Source organism: Manacus vitellinus, unplaced genomic scaffold (genome assembly GCF_001715985.3).
Source record: "Manacus vitellinus isolate BGI_N305 unplaced genomic scaffold, ASM171598v3 scaffold_32_pilon, whole genome shotgun sequence".
In the NCBI taxonomy this organism is placed as follows: Eukaryota; Metazoa; Chordata; class Aves; order Passeriformes; family Pipridae; genus Manacus; species Manacus vitellinus.
The window spans coordinates 6,094,312-6,118,558 of NW_021940460.1; the positions used below are offsets into that span (position 1 = coordinate 6,094,312).

Consider the following 24,247-nt stretch of genomic DNA (forward strand, 5'->3'; position numbering starts at 1 on the left):
AGCTCATGCCATGTTGTGTTAATCTGTGAAGAGAACTTTAGAGAAGGTGGCTGGATTAGAGCAGGGAGGAGTGAGAGGTGAGGACTCCCAGTGTCTCATTTTCTCTGTTAGAAAAGAGAGTGGGTCCTCAGCACAGGGTGAGGTCAGACTGGCTTTCCTGCAGGTTTACCTTTATTGTCCATCACGTCAGCCAAACCTGAGCTCTAGGAGAATCCATCTTCTCCTTCTGTGCCTTCCTTGAGGTCCCAGCCAGTCAACCCTGTCAGCAGCTGGGGACCATCTGGCCCAGCTGCAGAGCATCCATTCTGTCCATCCACCTGCTGCCATGCAGGGTGTACCACAGCCAAGGCCTGGTCCTTCCCTTACTGGGGTCTCTTCCTTCCCCTGACACTGATTCCCCCAAACTTGCAGGACCTTAATTACCTTTGAGGCTTCTGCCCCTTTCCCATAGTTTAACGAGACTGGCTGACACACAGAATTACCTGGGGAGGGACAGAGAGGTGGGAGGATGGACAGGCAGCACAGTTGCTCTAGCCTTGTTGCCTGTTTGATTCTCTGCTAAGGCTGGGCCTTGTGAATCAAGATTTTTGGACTCTTTTCTTAGCAGAGACATTTGCAGGGATGTGTTTGGGTGTTTGGGTCATGCAGTACGTGCAGGTGGGGATGAGGAGCAGATTGCACAAAGTGCCTGTGGACTCGGTGTTGCTCCAACAGCTCTCATCAATTTTAGTGTGTGTAGGGAGAGGGAGACTTGTCTGTAATTCCAAACAGGGAAGGTGTGTGATTACAAATGCTGCTCTTGTGCTGGGAATCGTTCACTTGCTGCATTCCCAGGCACCGGGGCGGTCTCTAACAGGCAGTGGAAATTATGAAGGCGAGTGATTCCTCCCCATCTGACAGTGTCTTCTGCTTGGGAACCTCTTCCCCTTTCCTGCAAGGATCCCAGTTCTGCTTTTTGTTTTTGTTCCTCTAAATACTTACTACAAAGATGTGTGTGTGTGTGTGTATTTACTGCGTGTGAGCACAAAAGATACAATATCTGCATGCACAAATAAAAGTCTTCAGCGGCCGTAAGGCACCTCCTGTCACCTTCTAAGGGACAAGAGTTGTTTGAGCTCCTGTTTACCTCCAACAAAACCATGGGGGCCTGAAGCAAATCTTAAAAATGTAACTAATATTGATGGGTGATCAGCTGCAAAACAGATGGGGCTCTTCTTCGGCTGGAAGAGTTGGTACAAAAACCACACAGAGCTCAGTGCTTGCTGTGCTGGAAAACAAAGGTGAGAACAGTATGAGTGGGATTTTCCTGCTCCAGTTGCCTAAACATTAAATGTCTAGGATAAGCTAATTATAGGGGCTTTTCTTGGCAGATGACTGATAGAGACAACCACATCCAGAGACTGAGTCAGCCCAGCTGTCTTAGAGTGGGATGAATCACCATCTTCATATGAATTGACAGTAGACTGAGCTTAGGTGACAAGTCTGGATCCTTACCTGACAGGAGACGATATGAACCCAGTCCTCAAAGTCGGTTTTCCAGCAGAGATCTCAGAAGCTTTTGCAAGGGAAAATAAGAAAAAAAGGCAGGGAGAAGAGGTGCAGATGGGAGCTGGCACTGGTGCAGACCCTTCACCCTGGGGATCAGCCACTGACCCGTGCTGGGGCAGGAGTTCCTTCTGCAGCCATGAGGTGCTGGTCACAGAGCAAAAGGAATGATAAATTGAAGTTCTGCTTCTGACCTGTGGTTTGGATACCTCAGTCAGCACCTGGGTTTCTCCAGCAAGCTGTTTCAGCACACATGAGGATGGAAATGGCAGATGTTTGATTAAATTTGTCCTATTTCCTTTTAGTGCTTCACTGCAGAGTTGTTAATGGGAGGTCCAGCAGCAAGAACGGAGTTAATAGGGTGGGTGTCTTGCAGGGTTGATGCATTAACCTTTTCCTTTGGATTTTGGCCATGTAGTGTGGGGGGCTCTGGGTGGGGCTGGTTACAGGAGGTGAGGAGGCCGTGAGAGTGGCCCTTCAGTGTTTGCACCCAGCTGTGCTTTGCTCACAGCCTCCCCCACATCTTGCCCTTAGACCTGCAGCTTTTTCTGCCCCGCGTTTCCATTGCAGGAGGAAACTTTGGGGGGTTGCTCTCCTTGGGAAGGTGTTGGTGCAAAGGCTAAAGAGACCCTTGTGCTTTAGGGCTGAGACTGCTGGGAGGTTGGGCTGTCACCCATCCATCCAGGAGCAGGAGGAAGAAGTGACAAGTCCCACCAGAAGCCATCTGGTGCAGGCTCTGTATGGCCAGCAGGATCCTGGCTTGGGGCTGGAGCCCCAGCTGGAACGACAGCCCCAGATTGATCACTGGGTTGGATGGGAAATCAGGATGTGGGCAGCTCCTGCTGGTTTAGGAGGGATGAGTGAATAACATTTTGTGAGCTTATGACATACAGTTGCATTAAAGGGAGTGATGGATCTAAATTGTTTGAATTGTTCAAAGCAAATCCTGGAGTCACCTTACCCAAATAGCATTTCCAAGCTTTTTCTGTACTGGGATCCCACTGGCTCTGTAAATCAAGATGGGATGGGTAGCTGAGGCTCTCCTCATTAAATGTCCACAGGCACTTTCCTGAAGAATTCTTTTAACTGTGGTCTGGCCAAACTCCAGTTGGAGTAATTGCCTTTGCCTCTGAGTATAAAATAAAAGCAGGGCATTTTTCTGCAGATCTCTTATTCTCAGTTGTTTATTATCTGGATGGTGTCATCATATCTCTGCCCATTAATCCATCTCTCCAAGTTTCTATAATTCCAGCCTCCTGGAGGGGGTTCAAGCTACCACCATTTATTATTTGAGTCAGTCTGCCAGGGAAATGTTTTCTACTTCCCCAGAGCATCAACTCTCTTCTCTAGTTGCACCCTCACTCCAGGCTTGAATGAGCAATCATCAGTTCCAAACCAATATTAACTCTGTTAAAAATATCCCATGTACTGAAACTCTGTTTTTACACTAATGGGGTGGATTAGTTGGGCATCTTTGTGTTGCTGAGGTCTGTTTTTTCCCCAAAACGTCTTGGAATGTCATTACCCTTCAGGTGCTTTACTCTTCTCTCAATCTGTCAAATTGGTTCCTGTCTTATAAAACTGTTTGGGGAAGAGCAGGAGATGGATGGACAATGTGACTGTTTCAGCCTTGTTTCCTTAGGATACCCAGTTAAGAATTAAGCTGTTTATGGCATGTGTTGAACACCTTATTGCAGTGTATGAAGCCGTGGTTTATAGGGGGTGTACACAGATGACAGGAGCTGCTGGGCTGCAGTCAATGCACCAGTCAGATAATCTTTTCAGCAGTGCAATTCCACGTTCCTTGCCCTTATCTCACGGGAAAGTGAAGCTGCACCAAGAGCAGGGAAGCAAACACTGGAGGGCTCATCACATGCAGAACAGGTGGAGGCTGATTCTACACCCTGTGCCCATCGTAACAGGCACACCCATAAACACCAAGCTTTACAGTGACTTCCTAACCTCGGAAATCAACCACACACGGGAGGGTTTGCGATGGAGCCGGACATCCTAAAGATCAAAGGCAGTTTGCTCACTTGTTTTCGAGGGGGGGCTTCACCAGACACAGGAGCTGAGCAGCTGAGTGTGTCCTCCACGCACAGAAACAACCCCGCGGCCTTCGAGCGGCCCACGCTGCGCCGGCAGCTGAGTCACATCTCACACGCCTGTCTCTGAGCTGACCTTACTCCCCACGCTGCTGATGCTCACCTCATGAAATCACTCTTCCCTCATAAGTCGCTGCAGATGATTGATGGCACACAGTATTGTTCCTTCTCTTCCTCCGTGCCCGACCCTTGTTCATAACACCAACCTCTCCGCTTGGAAATTCATTGTGCTGCCCTGGCTATTAGTGGAGATAAGAAGCAGTTTTGGAAGAGGTGCTGGCCAAAAGAGCAGATACTGGAATATTTATGAGCAGCCCTGATGGCAGGAGCTCGGGGTGGTGTTTTGCACAGTAACCTCATTTGGGCAGCTGGTAACTGCATTTGCTCCATGTTAGGGAAAGCAGCAACAGCATAACCTGCTTTCTCATATGACTTCTCACATGGACCTGCTGGATTTGCCTCTAATTACAATTCAATTTGCAGTGATAAATAGTTTAATAAGCGAAAATGGGCTTGGCTTCCGTCGATTATGGCTCTGTGTGGCTTAGGGGAGCTTTACATGATGCTGTATCTCATGGAAACACAACTTGGAGCTTCAGAATCTGGTTGCTCGACTGGCAACTGTTGTGCTGCTGTTTTTTGACAGGCAGCAGAAGGGGAATAACAAGTTGTTTCACCTGGTACTAAGGAAAGATAAGCAGGGGGTACAGCTCCCAAATGTCTTGCTTGCATTACCTGGGTCGTGTTGGCCTGGAAAGTCAGTGCTGGGCACTGAATTTGGGCTGGTTTTTGGGTCTGTTTGGGCTGTTTTTGTGGTTGTTGCTTGCAAAAGGGACCCAGGTTGAGCACAGCATCAGTTCTGCAGAGCAACAGGACTGACTGTGCCTGGGCTCTCGCTTGGCTTGGTGTTTTTCAAAAATAATTGGATTCTCTTATGCCTTTCATGGCTGTGGCTGGGAAGTTTCAACTGCTGACTGCTGAAGGGAAACATTACATTTTTCTGCTGGATTTCTTTGATATAAATTTCTAATTCCCAACGGGGGGGGGGGGTGTGGTGTTGGGTTTTTTTGGTTGGGGTTTTTTGTGTGTGTGTGTCTTTTTTCAGAATTTAATAGCTTTACATTGCTGCATTCGCAGAGACTCCTCCTGTGGAGGCTGAATGCAACTAGTTGGTGGCAGGAACTTTTCCTTCCAGTGGATAAGCCTTCCCCAAGGACAGATGAGTGGTTTGGCTTCCTCTCAGCCTCTTAAAGCTGGAAAGAAATCGGATAAATTGCAGGGAGGTCGTGGGTGACTGTCAGTTTGAAGCCATTCCCCCTTGTCCTGTCACTACCTGCAGAGATGTTCCCCTCCCCTGCACATGCACAAACCATCTCAGCACGGTGCAGGGTTCTGGGTGCACTCTAGAAATACACCCCTCCAGCCTGGGCTGAGAAAGCCATGCTCCTGCCTGGCTCATAAATACCATAACTTTAAACCCTGACACCCTTCCTGTTTCAAAGCTGCACTTGCTATCCAGGTAAAATCCCCCGGGAAAAGGGAACGTGCTGAAAAAAACTCCAAGTGACTGGAGCCAGATGCTGGGCGTTTTCTCCAAAGCTAGAGATCTGTGATTTGCTGCTGACAGCATGAACTGGTGTTAAGTTATTAAATTGCAGATGAGCTCATCACTTGGCCTCGAACAAGTTTCAGCCTTGAGTGGCTCTAAAATATTGCATGTGGTGGAAAAGAGACAATGCTGGTGTGGCAGAGAGATTTAGGGAGCAGCTGAGAAAGACATCTGTGCATAAAAAATGCATACCAGGAGGGAGGAGGGAATACTTCATGTGAAAAATGTAAGTTCTCCCACGAGAGAGGAGAAGAAATTCTCTGATTTATTAGCTCTACATTTTAATTTTAGCATGAGAGAAAATTGTCAAGAGTTTTGAGATGCTTAAAGAGAAGTGGCAGGATGCTAAACCTGGTTTGATCCTGAAAGGTCCCAGTGAGCTGAGTCTTTAGGATTACCTCTACCAAGTCCCCAGACTGGCTCCTTTGGTAATGTGTGGTGTTTGCCAGCGATGCCATCTGGCCATGGACCAAATCCAGCTCTTAGCTGATGTTTGCTAAATCCTAATGTTGAGCTCTACCAGACTGGGAAGGTGACATCCACACTGCTGTTTGGTTTTTCTGCTCCTGAAAGAGAGGGAGTTACCTCTGGGCATCTCCCCTTCCTACATTATCCGCACAATTTCTCTTTTCCCTGTTATTCCTCTTGCAGAGGAACCCAAGCTCCAGTTCTGTGCAGTCACCTGCAGATCCTCGTGGTGCTGAAATACAGGAGGGTGAAGATGACCTTGAACAAATGAGTTGGTAGTTTTTCCAGCCTAATCAAAGCCAACCACTCTGGAACAGCTTTGGTGGGCTGGCCTGGCTGCCACAGCGAGCACAGTGCATGCCCTCAGCTGAGCTCTGCATCTCCACACTGAGATTAGTTCTTCTTTTTTAAAGTGCCAACTTGGCAGAAGCCATGAGATAGACCATAAATCAGTTTGGCCACTTCAGTTTTCCAGCTGGGCATGTTTGCTCTCAGTGGGCAGGTTGGCTGGTTGGGTTTTGTGGCCAGTTGGATTTGTTGTTTTGAGGCTTTTTTGGCGCTCCCGGCAAGGGAGGGCAGCCTCATTTGTGTGATTTTTAACTGCCTCGGCTCTTTTTTACTAAATGACATGTTTGCAGTCAAAGAGTTGGCAAAGCTGGTGTTAACTCAGTCAGTGCTGCAGGGGTGATCCTAAAAATACCAAGGAAACCAGTGTGATAAAGACTTGCCACCTCATTTGTGGCCGTGAGCTGTAATTGCAGGTAATGTGAGATCCCTCTGGCTGCTGCAGCCAGGGTCTGAAGGCACAATTGGTTTTTTTAAGTGAAGATGGTTGTTTTCAGCCTGGCTGAAGTCACAGAGCATCAACACCTAAAACCAATGTGGTTTGGTTTGTTGGGGCTGGAGCATCTCTGAGCTCAGGACAGACTCCAGTTTATTGCAGGGGGCCACGGAGTTATTGGCTTATATTTGCCAACAGGAAAGCCTTTGTGCCAGATGTCACCAGCTCCATGGGAAGTAAAAGAGTACACTATATATATATATTTGTATATTATATACATTTGAAGTTAAATGAGTACACTGTATATAACCCTTCCCCTCCTCATCCCTCTGCACCAACATATTTAATATAATGATGAGTTCTCTGCCAAAATTCCTCAAATTATTATGTCTAAGAATTGCAAATCATAAAAAATAGTCTTGGAAATCACCTCAGGAGGTCTGATCCATCCCTAGGGCAGGATCAGCTCGATCTGAACTGCTCCTGACACAACCTTGTCCAGTTTCCAATGGCAGAGCTTCCGTGCCTTCCCTGGTCATTCTAGTTCAGCACTTTGTTCTTCCCCCACTCCAGTTTATCCTCCTGTTTCCATTGCTGCAATTTTAGGCTCATTCTTTCCTCCCTGTGCACAGCAGACCCAGAGCACATCTATGCTGTGTTTATTCTCCAGCTGCAGTTTCATGTCGATCGAGCTGTTACGTTCTCCGGAGCCTTCTTTGGGTTGACTTTGTTGCAAGTGTACTGTTAGCTCAGTGGCTTTATGGCTTGTTTGGATTTTGTTATTTAATTATGGCTTGTATGGATTTATTATTGGCATGAGGGTGTTCTTTCTGTACCTCTAATGCCTCTTTGCAGGGCAGATAAAGGACAGGAGTGCAGCTTTCCCCGGGGTGACACGCTCATGTGTCCCTTCCTTGTGTTGGGTGGTGGGAATCACTTTCTTCTTGGCTTCTCCCATGGGCACCACCAGTGTGGGATAATTTTAAGATCCACGCTAGGCATTAGTAGCACATCTAATATTGCTGCTTTGCCCTGTTTCCTGCAGGATTTAGGAATGGAGTCGACCTCTCTCGATGATGTCCTCTATCGATACGCCAGCTTTCGAAACCTAGTGGATCCAATCACTCATGACTTGATCATCAGCCTTGCTAGATACATCCACTGCCCCAAACCGGTAGGTACCATGGTCTCATCACACTTCCATGACTCTGCTGGCTTGGGAGACTGCTGGGAGTGTGGAGCTTTTCCCTGAGTGCCAGGGAAAAAGCCTTCTGGTTACTGCAGTGCTTGTGTGCCTTTGGACCAGGAGGATTTGCTTGGAGATTGTGGTTTGATTGCACAGCATTGGGCTTTCCAGCTGACCAAGTGACATTCACCTAATGTTGGGTTAGCACTTGGTTTGCAAATTATTTTTGCTTTCTGCCACTGTGTGTTTTAAAGACTGTGCCCCATCAGGAATGCTTTGTGCCTCACGAGGATAACACACCATTCCTTGCCCCATGTGATATTTATCACAACCCAAATGACAGGAGAGTCCTTGGCCGTGTCTTCAAGGCTGGGTTTCCAAAAAAGCACAGCCTCCATGGGCTGCTGTTTGGGCTCTGCCATGAGCAGGCTGTGAGTGCAGCCCTGGGCAGATGTGGACTTCTAAAACTATCAGCCCCATTTGCCCCCTGGCAACTCTAGCAGCAAAAGGGCTTTGGAAAATCCTGGGCTGGCTCCCTTCATTCCAAGGTAAATGGGACTTTGCATGGTGGCCACTGGCTGCTTGGATATTTAAGGTTTCTTTCCCCCGTTTTTTTTTAAGTAATCAATACTGTCAGTGCAATAAGCACATTTGTTGTGCTCTCTGTCCTTGGATTTTGTTGGAGAGGGTGTTGTTTTTCCCTTCTGAGTCAGCAAACTTGGAGCTGGCTCATCTCTTCTTATCTCTATTGCTGAGCTCAAGGCTTTTACCCATCTCATGCCTCCTTTTGACTTGCCTGTGGCATTTTTAAAGCTCTTCTTGGGAAGGGACCATCCACAGGTGTGATGGGACAGGGGTCTGAGCTGGGACCTGCAGGCATCGCTCTCCTGTACTTGCTGCTAACAATGGGTCTTTAACTTTCTGTGAGAGTGTATGAAGGGATGGAGTCATTCACTGCTGTTTCTTGTGGGTGTTTTTCTTAATAATAACCTCCACCAGTATTTAAAAATGAGGGAAATTGCTTTTTGGAGACATTTAAAATTTTTTTTAATGTGGTGAGGAAAAGCCATGGTGACACTCGGAGTGTGTCTGCCTGGGCTGTGGTGTGAAACTGGCTCTGAAAGTGCTTCATGAAACTCTCTGTGTCATGTTGGGAAGGGTGGAGCGGGTGCAGCAGCATGCAGGGGACATCAGGGACCCAGATGTCCATCTCTGATTGTCCCGTATCCTACAGCGTGAGCTCAAGGCACAGACACATCCCTGTGCTGCATAGCTAAACCTGTGCAAGGGTACTCATAGATCCCTTTCCCTTTTCTTGTGGAGAATAAGATCCTTTCCTTTCTCCTCCCCCATGGGCCAATGAGGTGGGAAACTGGAGAAACCTATTTTGCCGGGCGTGTTTCCAGGCAGAGAGGCCCCGTTCCCCCGCTGAGGTTACCCTTTTCCAAAGCATCGTGACTAAGCTGGTTTCTCCTCCACGTCTTGCCCTGGGAGACTGACAGTGAGCCGTGGCCAAGTGTGTGCTCTGCACTCCTCACAAAAACAACCCCAGGCCACTCATGCAGTGCTGAGCTGCTCCACCACCAAGTGCCTGCTTTTGCATGTCTCCCTGCACGTTTCTTTTGGCACTGGATGCGGTGGAGAAACTGGTGCCAGTGTAAGCATGGAGATGCAAACTCCTCATCCTGAATCAGGTGGGCGTCCAGCAATCTGTGGTTTCCTCTACTCAGCCCCGGTGAGGCACATCTGGAGTGCTGTGTCCAGTTCTGGGATCCCCAGGACAAGAAAGATGTGGAGCTTCTGGGGCAGGTCCAGGGGAGAGTGACAAAGATGATGAAGGGACTGGAGCATCTCTCTCAGGAGGAAAGGCTGGGAGAGCTGGGCCTGTTCAGCCTCGAGAAGAGACACTGAGAGGAGACTTCATCAATGTCTGTCAGTATGTGCAGGGAGGTGTCAGAGGATGGACCAGGCTCTGCTTGCAGGTGCCCAGCAACAGGACAGGGGGGAATGACAGAAACTGATGCACAGGAAGTTCTGCCTGAATAGGAAGAATAACTTCTTTATTGTGCTGTGACCACGCACTGCAACAGGTTGCCCAGAGAGGGTGTGGAGTCTCCCTCACTGGGGATATTCCAGAACTGTCTGGACACAGTCCTGTGCCAGGTGCTCTGGAGGTGGGACCAGATGAGCCACTGTGCTCCCTTGTAGCCTGAACCATTCTGTGATTCTGCAGTGGTAAAACATGCAATGAAAACCCAAATAAATCCAGCCCGTGCAGCACTGAACACACTCATCCTCTCCCCCTCCTTTGTGCTGAATCACAGAATATGCTGAGTTGAAAGGGACCTGCAAGGATCATCAAATCCAAACCTTAGCCCAGCCTTTAGCCCTGCACAGGACCATTCCCAAGAGTCACACCGTGTGCCTGAGTATCATTCAAATGCTTCTTGAGCTCTGTCAGGTTTGGAGGTCAGGCTTTGCAGCACACCATGCACTTGCTTTGGTGCTGGAGCAAGGAACAGCTTCTCTGGGCCAGCAGTCCCTTACGAGGCTGTGGTGGCAAATGCTGGCAGGTGGCAAGTGCTCACATGAGAGTGGTGACAGCTGTATTAATGCAGCAAAGAACGTACTGTCTTCTGTGGTGCAGCGAGGAGCTCCACCGGGGAGCCCCAGGGGCTCACAGACATTTGCTGAGCCCCGGGGCATCCCCAGGAGATGGATGGGTGTTGCCTTGGAGAGGAAAGCAGGGGTTGTGCAGGGGACAGACAGCAAGTGCAGCAACAGCAGGACTGTGCTGCAGCTCCTGGTCCATGACTTCACCTTGCTCAGGTTTGGGTGCCACCGGCTGTGCTTTAACTTTACCCTCTTTTTTTCGGCAGCTCGGGATACTGGGTGAAAAGTCATTTCATACCAGTGTTTCCTGGTGGTTTTCTGAGACACTGATTTTCTTTAAGCCCCCAGAAACCTGCAAGCCTCAGTCACCTGGGTTATTTTCCATCTCCCAGTCCTCTTTCCCTCCCTGCAGTTTCTTTGACAGAGATTTGGCAGCGACATACAAGAGCAGGAGAGAGCTCAGGGCCAGGGCCAGGAGTGTTGCAGAAGTTTGGGCTTTTGCTTTGCCTGCCAAAGGAATGTCTCTGCATCCTGTGGCACAAATATACGTAAATATGTAGGTTGAGGCAGCTGTGACCTTGCCCACATCCATATGGAGGTGGGAGAGGTGGGAGAGATGGGGCTGATCTGGACCCTGGTCCCTATTAACCTGCTTTATTAAATGTCTCTCTGCTCAGGGCTTTGAGGTCTTGCTTTCCTCCTCCCTCCTGGAGAGAGCACTGAGCACTTCCCTGACTTTCTGTACATTGCTTTTTTACTCAGCCTCTATTTATACCACCCTTAGCTTAAAGGTGACCCCTTGGTCTCTCCTCTGAGCTAAAATAAAGCTCTGGGTAAACATGTCCTGGTCTGTATGGCCAGAAAAAAGTTGGCCTGGGCTCTCCAACGTGGCTGTGGCTCAGCACAGTTCAGTGGATGCTTATTCCAGCCAGTAAATTCAAACCTGCAGCAAGGCAGAAAACTTAACTTGTGCTGGAGGAACCTGGATTGCTGCGAATGAGCCCTGAGTATGGAAATCATTTGGGTGAGATTTTGTATGGATGTCACAGGCTGGATTGTGTCTCCCAGACCCTGCTGAGATCCCAGCCTTGCCCGAGGCGCTTGAAAGCTCTTTTCCAGATCATTTGGAAGTCAGGGTTTGGATTTGGTCCCATCCCTACTTAATGACGTATAATGCAGTTCCACCAAGTCCAGGTGCCTTGAGTACCCCTTCCTGGAGGGGCTGGGATGTGCCTGCAGCACGACCATGCAGCGTCTCCGGAGATGCTGATGGAGCCGTGTGGGAGCAACTGCCCAGGGTTGCTCTCTTGACAGGGGACTTTTTGGATGGAATAAATGCTGCTGTTGCTTTTCAACATGGTGTTGAGTGGTGGCCATAGATGCTGCTCTGGGTATTTGTCACCTCATTCAGCTGTTGTCAACCTTTGGGGTTCCTCACACCTTGGAAGAGGCAGTTTTGCTCTCCAGGAAACTCTCACACTCCGCAGCGAATTTTCCAGTGTTGGTTCAATGGGGTGTTTGCATTGGGTCAAAGACATTTGAACAAGTGTTTTCTTCCCCACGGCCATGACCTTGGGGCAGTCTTTTATCTCCCTGCCTCTCTCCAATGCCAGCCCCATGGAAAGGTGCCAGGCGTGTTCCTTGGAGAGCAGCTCAGCTCTCTCTGCAAACGCCACTTTCCAAAACCCGTGCTGGGGTGAGGAGGCAGTTGGTGCTGCTGGTGCAGCCCCCAGGGCAAGGTCTGTCTGTCCCCACTGTCAGGCAAAGGGGACAAAATGCTTCAGCAAAGCCACGTGGTGTGGGGCAGAGCGCCCACAATGCCCTGTATCTTTCCTGTTTCCAGTGGGAAGGAGCTGAAAACACAAACGCGTAAGGAGCAAAGGGCCCCCGTAAAAAATTCACAGGTCTTCTTGCCAGCAGGAATATCTGGCTGTAAACTGTTGGAAAATTAAACTGGTTTCTTTTTCCACACACCAAAGCCACATGGATGGATGACTGATGGCTGGGATGGGGAGGGAGTCAGGCTTTCCTCCAGTCTGAGGACTTGCTGAATTTGGGATAAGCGCTGAGTGGGGCTGGGGGGGAGGAGAAAGTGAAGCCTTGGGCTTCACAAACCTTTTTGGCCTTGTGACCTTGGGCTGTTGGATTGCACCAGTTCTTGCTGGCCTGGGGATGTACTGTGGAAGCTCCTCCAAGCCCTGAAGGCTGCCCAGAGTAAATACACAGCGAGATTTTTGGCTTTGCTGACCCCCATCCTGCTGCTTTCTCTGAAGGAAGGCTTTTCTGCAGGTCAGTGGCCAGGGAAGGGCTGGCAGAGCAGTTTAGGGAAGCCCCACCAAAGTCCAGCTTTGCCTGTCCATCCTCTTATTGGTGCCTGCACCTCTTGGGCAGCAGCTCCTCCAAGGCAACAGTTGAAAGACGTGATCCCGTTCACACACAGGGTGTTAGATGTGGGCAAACACCTCAGAGTGGAAGCTGTGTACAGCAGGGAACATGGTACACAGCTTCCCCACCAAAATTCGTAGTGTTTCAAGATGTATGGTGACAGCAATGGGTTAGGGGAGGGTATTTAAAACCTCTTCTAAGCAGTTGGTGTAGCTGGAGAAGTGACTGGAAGCAAAATGGATTTTGCCTGTGTAGCTCTGGACAGATTGAAGATCTATATTCCTGTTCACTTTTGTGTCATTTGAGCAATATATGCTTAGCCACATCCCTGGCTCAGCTACCTTTTCCTGCATGAGCTCCAGATTGATCAGGTTTGCAAAATGGGTTTGATTACATGAATTGTCACCCATGAAAAGAAGAAAATATGGAAAGAGAAAGTGGTTATTGTGATCTGGGTGAAATAATCTATTTCTATCCCTTCTTCAGCCCTGTGGTGTAAAGACTTAACTTACAAATAATGTTGGGGTTTTTATGCCCTGAGTTTTTAAAATATATTATTTCTGACGGAGCTGCACTGAAGCTAAAATGAGCATTTTTCCTCTTATTTATCCTGTGTGCTGTAACATGTGGCTAGAACTGTATTAATCAACTCAGTTTACACAGGGTGAATGTAATCAGGGCACCATGACCACCAGCTCGGTGCCTTTATCCCCAAACCAAGCACATAATCCAGCTCCTCCATCATGTGTGTTGTTATTTGATCTTGAATTCAAATTATCATTCCAAGCTTCTGACATCAAACTTGTTTTTACAGCAGTATGAGCTGAAATTGTGGGTATGGAGCAATGACTTGTTGAGGGACACTCTGGCACAGGGTGTCAGGAGAGCTTGTCATCCTCAGAGAGTTTCTTACCTTTCCCTTTTGCTGTGAGACGTGCAAGGAAAATCTCACACATCTTGCAAAGCTCTCAGATTCCAGATGCAAAGTGCTATGAGAGCCCTAAGTATTACTTATTCTTTGCTTTAAGAAACATCATAGAAGGAGGCTGATTTATGAACAAAATCCCTCTAAACCCCCAAATATCTGATATAAAAGCAAAGGGGATGATGGGGATTCAGCTAAGTCTATTCTGTGTGAATGGCTCTTTCTGGTTTTTTTTTGGCTGGTCTTGCTCCAAGTGTGAAGATCACTCTTTATGGATATTTAAGACATCTGCAATACATTAAAATGTCCTGAAGTATGAAAGAGGCTGCAAAGCTCAGGCCCCACTAATGACAGCTCTGGTTCTTTGCTAACTTAATGTGCCATGCTCTCTGCTCATCTTCCCTTTGAAAAACAGAAATGTTCCCTAAAGCCCTTGTGTGTGAGCCAAAGCTGAGCAGAGTGCCTCGGTTGGAAACAGGGGAAAATTGCACTTTGCAGGTTTTTAAAGTATTAAGGCTAAAAGGGAATAATGGTGAGGTCTAGATGGGCTGTGATGGTGCCACTGCTGGCAACTTAATGGATTGTGGGTGGAGAAGTGATGAGCCCCACCTCAGCCTCCTCAGCCAAACCCTGTGGGGTGCAAGGAAGCCCCTGCTGTCCTTATCCCTCCCAGCCTGATAAATGTGCTCCCCGGTGCTCAGTTTGCATGTGGGGATGTTGAGCAGTTAATCACAGTCTGATCATAAAACCATTTATGTTGGAAAAGACCCTTCAGATCATCAAACCCAGCCATTAACCACCCCAAGCGCGGCCAAGGTGACTTTTATCATTAACCACTCCAGCGTGGCCAAGGTGACTTTTATCAAACTTCTATCTTTTTCTCTCTTTTCGTGTTGCTTAAACCCAAAATCCCAGTGCCAGCTGGCAGAATTGCCAGGCCCTTTGCTCAGTTCCCACAACAATAGGCCGACCTTTCCTAACCACGGTGTAACCATCTGCAAACCCTCCGAAATGCCGCAGGGTGGATTTTATCGGCTCGGAGGTGGATTTTGCAGCGCCTCCAAAATGTCAGGTGCCACATCATGCAGCAAGTGATGTGTGGAGAGCTGCGTGCTCAGCTTCCCTTTTGCTGCCAAGCAGTTGAGAGCGTCTTGGTGACAGTGACGAGCATCATCGCGCGGGTCGGAGCTGGAGCAGGAGATTAAAACGAGAGCCAGTAGCAGGAAAAGATATTTCATGGCTATCTTGGGCTTACCATGGGGGTAAAGAAGAGTCTGTGGGTGAGGCTGTAGTTGCCTAGTTTAGCTTTGGATCTCTCCTAAGGACCCTTTCACACACAGCCTCTCCAAGCGTCCCCAAGGGAAAGGACGGATGAAGCAGCAGGTACCTCATTAAACAGTAACAACATATTTTATTGATGTTTTCTGATGGCAATCGACATTTGAGTTCAGCTCATTTAGCTTTTAATCAGAACATAATTTACCACAAAGGAAGGAAGCATATTGATTCCCTGCCTCCTGGCAGGAGTGTTATTTATTTACCTGGGGTGCTGAGGAGTGTGTGGTGGGGACCTGTCCTGTGGGATGGCTGGAGGGCAGAGCTGGCACTTGGATGGGTATTTTAGTGTCTGTTTCTAGCCTAACTCACAGGTGTGTCACTACTAAGTGAGCAAATGGTCTGCTGGCAATGTGGATTTGCAGAAATGAGTTTGAGGGGTTTAATGAGTGGTTTCCTCTCCGTTGATAGACCACTGCTGATGGCTGAGGAATTGATGTAGTGTGTGGCCACATCTGACTCGGTTAAGGCAGAAGAGGCCTACTCACCATTTGCCAAGGTGGCTGAAAGAAGCTCTAATAGATATTAGGATCCAATCTCAGCTGTTTTGGGGCTGCAGTCAGCTGGTACACCCATTTTTCAACCCTGACCACTGGAGGTGCTGGGGCATGTTTTGGTTAGCCCTGCTGCACCACAGCGAGTGTGCTGCTCTCCTGCAGCATCTGGGGGAACAGATGGAGATGGTGATGTGCCCAGGGTCTCTGCCCCAAATCCTGCCTTTGCCCCGTGCTGTGGGCTTGAAGAAAAATCCATTGTTTTGCATGTACCCCAAATTTCAGATTTTGTGCACCGTGGCCAGGCTTTGCACCAGAGGTGCTGAATACCTGTGGTGCTGCAGGGTGAGCTGAAAGCACTGAGGATAAGCCACTGGTACTGCCAAACAGCTCTCTGCACCCTTTCCTTCTGGTTCCTCAAGCCCTGTATGAGAAAGGGAAAGAACCCTACCAGCATTTCACAGTAAGGAAAAGCGATGCCTGGATTTGGGAAAGGTTGTGCGCAACACTGGACTCACCAGAGCTCTCTCATTTCCAGCACAAATCCCGGAATTTGAAGAGTTACTGGCATCTAGCCTGCCTGCAGCATCACAGCTGTCCTGACATATGCTTCAGGCTATTTCTTGGAGCAAGGAGAAGTTTGTCCCTTTGCTGCTGATCTCCAAGCTCTTGCCTTGGCAGCTCCCAGCACGGAGTCACCTTGCAGGGGCAGCTGTGCATCCCCTCAGTTTGGCTCAGAGATGCTTTCACCCAGCCAAATAGAGGAGCTGTCTCAGTGAGCAGCATGGCAGGTTTGGGGTAGGGCACAGACCCCTCTGTCTGGTTCACCCCATGTGTAAAATGTGCCCTCCTTTCCCTGAGAATCACCATGTGATTGATCCTTCCAGTGGGGATGCACCTGCCCCATCTCTAGCAGGAAAAAAAGTAATAAAGAGAAGCAAAGAGATGAGTTCTTGTAGATAGGGAAGGTGCCAGGAGGATTTTCAGTGATTGCTCTTCCTAGATGGCAGGGACTGTGATTTCTGGTCAAAGTCCAGCAAGTGATTATCTCACAGTTTGGGGTATTTGAGGATTTGAGTAAGAGCTTTATCCCACCCTTTCCATCTTCAAAGAGTTTTGCAATCACAGGGTAATTTGCTAATCCTCCCAGTTTCTCTGTCACTTTCCTTTTTCTCCTTGCCATCCATCCTTCCAGGAAATCCCCAGTACAGCTCTTGTGCCTGCATCCACAGTTTCACATCTGCTTGGAGCACGTGATGAAGTGACCCCACTCCTTCCCTGAGCTGTTGCTGGGAGAGCTTGGATGCTGTGGACTGCTGCTTCCTTACTGTGATCTTATCTTTTTCCTTAAAAAAAAAATAGGAAAATTCCCAGTTCTCTTGTGCCTACGAGGGCCCCACAGTGGTTAATGAGCTGGAGACGAGCATTGCTCTGAGGGTTATGCCCTTGCCCTGGGATTCACATTTGCAGGGAACAACAGGGACTGATGTGAGGGGGTCGCTGCTGCCCCTCCCCAGGCTCTCATGCACATCATGAGGCTCCCAGGGCTGTGGTGAGGGGCTGAGAGCCTCCAGGGAATGACATAAATATTTGCAGCAGTATCCCAGGGATGGTCCTGGTCTCCTCCAGCAGCAATAACAGCCTGGACTGGGGTTTGCTTCCCGTGGGATCTGGCGCGGTGCAGCTGAGACACAGGCTCTGCAGGAGACTTGTTGGGCTGGGAAAGTCTCTGCGTGGTGTCCTACATCTGGGACACAAATAACCAAAGAATCCACGTCTGGTTTAGCCCTGGGGGGAGGTGGGTGCAGAGGACAACGAGGGGTTCCTGCATTTAGCAGCAAAGGCAGGTGCTGGGCTGTGACCTGTGGTTCCAAATGGGATGTTCCCTCAGAAATACCAGCTCCTGCAGAGAGAGGCCAAGGCAGGGTCTGGCTGAAGAGCCAGGTTTGCTCAGGGAAGGATGGTGGGAGACTCAGACTCCATGCTAAGCTCTGTGCCCCCATCACTCCATCCCTGAGCAGGGGCTGAGAGGCTGAGAAGTAAATAGAGGAGCCCCTCAGGAGGCAGAGCACTTTCTGCAGCCTGAGGCTGGACAGGTAAGTAGAGACATCAGGCAAGGGATGATGCTGTTTGCCAAAACACGATGGAGCTTCACCTGCAAACTGCTCTTGGCCAGCCACAGAGAGTGGTGGGGAGCTCTGCACCCCCTGGGCAGGAGCTGCCCATGGGTTCTGCATCCCCCAAGGCTCTGAAATCAATCCTCCCTGTCTGTATGTGGAGGAGGAGGGTGAGTGCCATCACCCACTGAACACACTGACTTCAGCAGGCGTTGGAGGTTGACACCTCTGATGGCTCTTCCTGCTCTCAGCCCAGTCAGCAGCACCTTGGGTGTTTTTCTCTTTGCTGTTCTGCACCAGCTGTAATGATTATCTTGCCAGTCGGTTGTTTGCTGAGATATTTCCAGGGTAATGAATGGCTCTTCTGGATTTTTAGCTGCTCTCTTTGTTTTATGGCAGCTCCCTGTGTCTGTCAGGAGGGTACAGATGCATCTGTCATTAAAAGGATGGTCCAGTGACCTTTCCAGGAACGGACACTGGCACCTAAATGGCCTCCCCATTGGTGACTTTGTTTATAGCACTCAAGTGGGCCCAATTTATTTGGCTGAGGACCTTACTGTGTATGTGAGGAACACGTGTTGGAGTGATGCTGCACAAAGGCCTCCTCCACAGGCACAGCTTTGCTGTGCACATCTCAGGCAAGCATTGGGCATCGCAGCACGGGGCAGTGCAGCTGGTGGGTGCAGATCCCTGCCATTCCCCACACTGTTCTTACTGCTGCTCATTCCTCCTCTGCTGTGGAAGCTAAGCTGGGTACCCTCCAGTAGCTCTCACAGAAGATTTTTATATTCTTTTTTGCAATTTCCCTTTATCTTCCATGTCCCCCCCCAGGGCCATCTATCACCTCGAATTTTATTGCCTTCTTTAATTGCTTCTCTGAAGTCCAAGTGTAATATTACTCCAGGATCCTTTTGAATAACTTCCTGAGTTGCTGCAGATCCCATTCATCTCGTACTTCTGGCTCTCTCGATAAGCCCCACTGTACATTGCTTTTCATTTTGGTGTGTCAACACTGAGTCCAAGGCCTCACACTTTGGCCTTTCATCAAAGCAGATGGGGAGTGCTGCTTATGGCAGGACCTGAGCTGCCATGAGCTCAGTGCTGGAGCCGTGCTGAGACAGGGGTCACCGAGCCCAAAGCTGAATTTCCTATGCCAAAAAAATGCATTTTTCCTGTAAGAAGCCAAATGGCCCTTCTCCTATAAGAGACCTTCATTCTCTTCCAGGGCCAGCTGCTCTTTTTTTGGCCATTTCATGATGTGAATTAATTCTGGGGCACATCCTTCCCTTACAAAAGCCATCAGGGTGTCTCTGCTGCCAGTGAGTGCTTGGCCCTAACCTTGAGCAGGGGGAGGCAGGGGTGGTGTTTGGCCTCATGGCTGAGTACCTGGAGAAACTCGGGAAAAAACCAGTGGAATTAGCTCAGTTGCAGTGAAGCCTTCTGGGAACAACCTCATTGTTATTAAAATGGCCTTTATTAAATTTGTTCCGTCCCTCCTCTAACTTGAATTAAAACAGACGTGATTTATTTTCAAAAGAAGTTCTGCACGGTGTTGTTGGGTGGTCAGATTGGCCCATCTAAAGCCAATATTGTCACTTTACTTGGATCTAGTTTTCCTCCATGTGGACAAGATATGTCATTTCCCTCCACTGTGCCAATATCTGCTTGCCTTTGGGCATCATCCACCTCATCACTCATTCTCCACACGCTGGATTCTCTTCCCAGAGGAGCCTGTAATGATGGAGAGGGAATTGCAGTGCCCTTATGGTGATATTTTAAGGACACTTCCCTGGAGAGCTCTTCCCTACGGCACAAGGGGGGTTTCTCATGCCTTGCCTGAGGAATTCAGCCATGCAGCAAGAGGGATTTGTTGCTGCTGTGGATCCTCCCCTGCTCACCTGGATGGGGTTGTAGGGTACTGCCATGTTTTGGCCTTCAGTGAGGTGGGAATGGTGGATTTAAGGCCTTTCCTACCTCCTCAGCTCCCGGTCTCACAGGAGGAGGTCAGTTCTGAAGGCACGTCTGGGGGTGGGCTCAGGGGCTGCAGCACAGATGTCTGCAGGCAACAATAGGCTGCAGTTTAGCCCCAGGCTTTAAAAGGGAAAAAAAAAAAAAGAAGAAAGGGAAGAAAAAAAGAAAACCAGCAAGCCATTAGATGACTTCAGCCCCTCGTGACTACATCAAAAGGGAAGGCAGTGTAAATTCGGGTTCTGTGCAGCGCCGGGGCCGGGCCGGGGAGCAGGATGCAGTTCTGGTGCCAGCAGCCAGGGAAAGACATTTTGGGGCCACAGGAGCAGCTGCAGGTTTTGGGTGGGCAGAGCTTTCTCCCAGCCACCGTGTTGACCTGGGTTATGGGGAGCTTCACCCCCTCTGCGCTGGTGGGTGGCGGGCGCGGCTCTCGCTGATTCCCTGAGATGTGTCCCTGTGCCTTCTCCTCCTGCCTTCTCCTCCTGCCTTCCCAGCAGGTGTTTGGAGGTCCCTGTGTCCCATCAGCTTTAAGATGTGTCAGGGACCTCACAGCGTGTGACACCTTCGCACGTGGGGCCATTTCACAGCGGTGAGGCAACATTTCCTCTTCATTTCCTTGTCATCCTTTCCAGACTCTATCCCCACACCAGCACGGGTTACTGGGGATTTGCTCTCTTTTGCTTCTTGCTGATTTCTTAATAACTGATTTGATACACATTAAAGCCATTGAGGATGATCTGTCCTAGGGTTTCCGAGAGCATCTCTCACTATTTTATGCCTTTGTTTAACTGTGTAATAACTCCATTTATCATTGTGAACATAGGGGTTTTTGTCTCTCAGCTGTTTGGGTTTTTTTGCTTAATAGTCTGAACTATTATCCCATTGTCCTAGCTAATCACCCAAGACACAAAACAAAACCCAAGGAGGAGAATTTGGAAGGAAATCTATCACTCTCTGTATTTTTTTGTGTGAAATAGGTCATGTTTTAAGGTTTACCCTCTACTGAACTGTATGGAAAGCAAATGGAAGGGGTCTCCACATCAAATATTTCATATGCAGGAATGGTGCACCCAGGATGAGTGCAGTTTCCTTGGCTTGTGACTGCAATGGTTTGTGCCTGGACAGAGCTTTTTGTGCATCAGAGCAGCAACTGCAGATCCTGCAGCATCCAGAAAGTGATGCTGCAAGTTTGAAAAGTTTTTAAAAAGAAATCAAGAAAGGAACAAAAAAAAAATTTTTAAATCAAGTCAAAATCACGATTTGGGAGGGCCAGTATGGAAGTTCTTGTGTGTTAAGATTTGCAGGACAGCACCTTTTTTTTTTTTTTTAATTTCCTCGGGATTGATTGTGAGTGACAGAAATGTGGGACTGTGTAATGACACAAAAAAAAAACCCTGTCGCTTCCTCCGCCTGCAGACAATGGCTAATTGTTCTAATTTGGGTCAATCCCCTGCTGTGCTGCAGCAGGAATTCTTCACCAGGGCTCTTTAATCATTAACGTTGGCCTATTTTACAGGATGTTTGGCCCCAGTGCAGCCCCCCCAGGGCTCTGCACATCACCGGGGATTCTGCTGCTGGAGGAGGAGCGGGTGATTAATTTCTTAATGAAAACAAATTAATTTGTAACAACATCTTTATCGTGAGGCTTTCCTGTGCTTTGTGTCCTCCTCCGAGTTCTTTGGCTGCTTCTTCTGGAGCAGTTTGTGAACCCAAACCTTACCTCTTGCATCTCCCAGGAGTTGTTGCCACGTGGTGATGCAGGGAGGGCAGGCAGCGATGCCAGGGTTGTTTTTCCCCGTGGAACCATGGTCCTGTTCATCCCGTGTTTGCTTTCCCATGGTGTAATCCCTCTGCTTCTAATTAGCCCCTCCCTTTCTGGCAGTGAGGAACGTTTCCAGGGATGGCTCATTAGTGGTTAAAGGTGGTGTGCAGATGCCGGGTGATGCCTCGCCCACGGGATCTGTCGGGGGTGTGGGTGGAGGCTGAATGGTTTCCCCCCTACACCACATTTTACACCATCAGTGAGGATAAAACTGGTCCCCCTGCAGAACCCAGGGCAGGTTTGGCAGGACACAATGTGGTGATCCTGGCTCTTGGCCTCCACCTGCTCTCACTTATCCCTGGAGTTTGACTGAATCCTGTTTCTTCATCCAGAGCTCCAGCCCTTCATCCAGAGGTCCCCTTCCAGGGCTGGAGCCAGCAGCAGGACCCTGGTGGCGCCCAGCACATGCCTGGGGCACGCACTCCCCTGTGGGGACAGCCAGGGCTCAGCTCCTGCCGCTCCCCCTTGTTTTCCAGTTGAATGGGATCCTGCTGGCACGGGGCTGGTTGTGGATTGCAGATGGGGCATGTGCCATGAATCCCTGTCCCAGCTGAAATCTGTTAAGGGATTAAAATCTCATGAATCTCTGGGCTCCTCCCAGCAGTGAGCAGCCCTTTGCTTCTCCAGGGCAGGCAAAGGCAGAGGAGAATGATGGGGAAAGGGGCCCTTTGCAGGGAAAAGCCTCTGCTCTCAATTTTCCCCACATCCCTCCTCTGACCCAGGCTTTGCCTCGTGCCTGATGGCTGGGAGCTGTGCTGGGTCTCTGCCACCTTGGGGGGGACACAGTTGAATAGAAACCAAGATATTGCCCAAAAACTGCTTCCCTGAGCTGAGTCTTGCACCAGCTGGGCTTGTGCTTCGTGGGCTCCCTGAGCCTTGCCGAGAGCCAGGGTGCTGTGTGACGTGCTCACATCTCCTCAGAGCTTTCCAGCTGGGCAGCCAAGATGCATGGAAGGGAAAGCAAGTGCCATAAAACATTCCTGCTTCTTGCAGTGAGGCTTTGGCCCCCATTTGGGTGCTGCTCACAGCAGTTTTGCTCCGTGTGACACAGGATTCTGTCCATGCAGGATCTGTACACGTGTGTGCAACACCATGGCACTAAGAGTTTTTGGGAACTCATGGATATTTCCAGATGTGTGGCTGATGGATCTCCGGGGAGCTCAGTTGAGCTCGTCACCAGCCTCTTACCAGCATTTATCTGCTGGCTTGTGAGTGCAGTGCTAAGGGAAAGGCCATATCCCAGCTCTATGAAACAAGCTTTTTCCTGGCAGCACTGTCAGCTGGGAAAGCTGAGCTCTCTGGGTGGTCTGTCCTATCTCCCCAACCCTGAGATGTTGTGCAGTTTTCCTCCCAGAGTTTGGAAACCAGAGTACCAAATGCACTTTCCCACGCACGTACCCACAAATGCCTGATGTTTAGAAGGGCCAGATCTTATGTGGTGTCACTGGTGATGCCTTTGCTAGAGATTCATCCCTGTGTGTTATTTCAGGAATGATTACTGCTGCAGTTTGGGTCTGGTGGTGGGACAACGTGCTCCTTGTGCTTTATTATTGCCCTTTCTGTGGAAAGGGCACGCGGTGTTTGCCAAAAGCCAGCGCTGTGGGTTTCGGTCTCTGCGGGTTGAGGGAAGTCTGCCCTGCCACTCATGCACCCTCTGACCACAAAACCCCAGCTTTATACTGACCTTGCATGAGTGATGTGATCCAGACTGGAGCAGATGGGGCAAAAAGACCTTTTGGTTGGTGCTTTTCATTTTGTGGGAAGCAGTTAAATCACTGGAAGCAGCGAGGCAGGATGGCAGCAGGATCTGCCTGCCCGGTGGGGTTTGGGGCTTCTCTTCCATCATGCCTGAGGATGCTGATGGTACAGACAGCGAGGTTAAAGCTTTGCCAACACAGGCAAGCTGGGCTGATTTTTAAGCTGACTCAGTTTTCAAACAGTCTCTTGGGCTCAGTCCCACGAGGGTGTGCGTCAGCTTCAATTGTTTCCTGATAGACTTGGATCATAAACAGTGAACAAGCTTTTGTTTAGACCGTAAGAGGAGCCTTTGGCACTGCACCAGCAAAACTCCCTTCTCCTGCACACAAGTTCTGTGCAGCCCAGGGCAGCCCTCGTGTGCCAGGGATCACCCCTGGGGCTGCTCTGGAGACTCCTGCAAACTCTCAGGGGGAATTGCAGAGGTTCTGGAAAGTACCTAAAAAATGTGGGTTCTTGAAGCAGAAAGGTTTGTGTCTCACCCATGGGCAGGTGAAGTGCAGTGATGGGAATGAGATGTGCAGAAGTAATGTGTCTTTTGAGGGCTCTGAAATGGACTGTTTGTTTATCCCAGTGTTTAACTGTAGCACTTAGCTACAGACCATGCATGAGTTGGTGTGTGTAGAAACTATGTTCTCTAAATCATATTTTAAAACTCAAAAATAGAAGTAGCCCAGTATGTGCAGGGTTTGGGAGCTGAGCTTGTGAAGAAAAAGGGCTGAAAGAGTGGTCTGTTTGGGATGACCATGGAAGGATGAGCTGGGTGTGGCTGCTGATACAGAGGATTAAAGCACTTTGTCCTGCTGTAGCCTCTTTCCTTGGACCCCCCTCAGTGTGCTGTGTCAGTGCTGATGGACGATTTGCTGGGTTCTGTTGAGAGGAATTCTTTGGGATGAAGTTCTCAGAAATCAGTTTGATATGAAATTCAGGTCTGAGCTTCCACCAGCCACCTGGACCCACTGCAGCAGAGGTCTGGCAGCTGAAGGGGAAAAGCCTTTTATTGGAGAGGCAAGATGATCCTGTCACATTTGTACCAGCAAAAATTTGGGTTTTTTACTTTCTCAGCTTCTTTTCCACATTCTCTTGTGCATGATTTCACTTCCCTGGCAGTTCAGTTGTTGGGAGATAATACTGGAGAC

At 49.2% G+C, this 24,247-nt stretch overlaps 1 protein-coding gene across 2 annotated transcripts in view; it reads left to right on the top strand.

Annotated features, from left to right (window-relative positions):
• The window catches only part of LRRC75A (leucine rich repeat containing 75A), a 70,504-nt gene that overhangs the window by 17,817 nt on the left and 28,440 nt on the right, over window positions 1-24,247 (top strand). For both annotated transcript variants that reach the window (XM_029961389.1, XM_029961388.1), the window contains exon 2: window positions 7,554-7,682. In XM_029961389.1, the coding sequence (XP_029817249.1) occupies window positions 7,554-7,682 (129 nt within the window). The remainder of the gene's footprint in view (window positions 1-7,553; window positions 7,683-24,247) is intronic.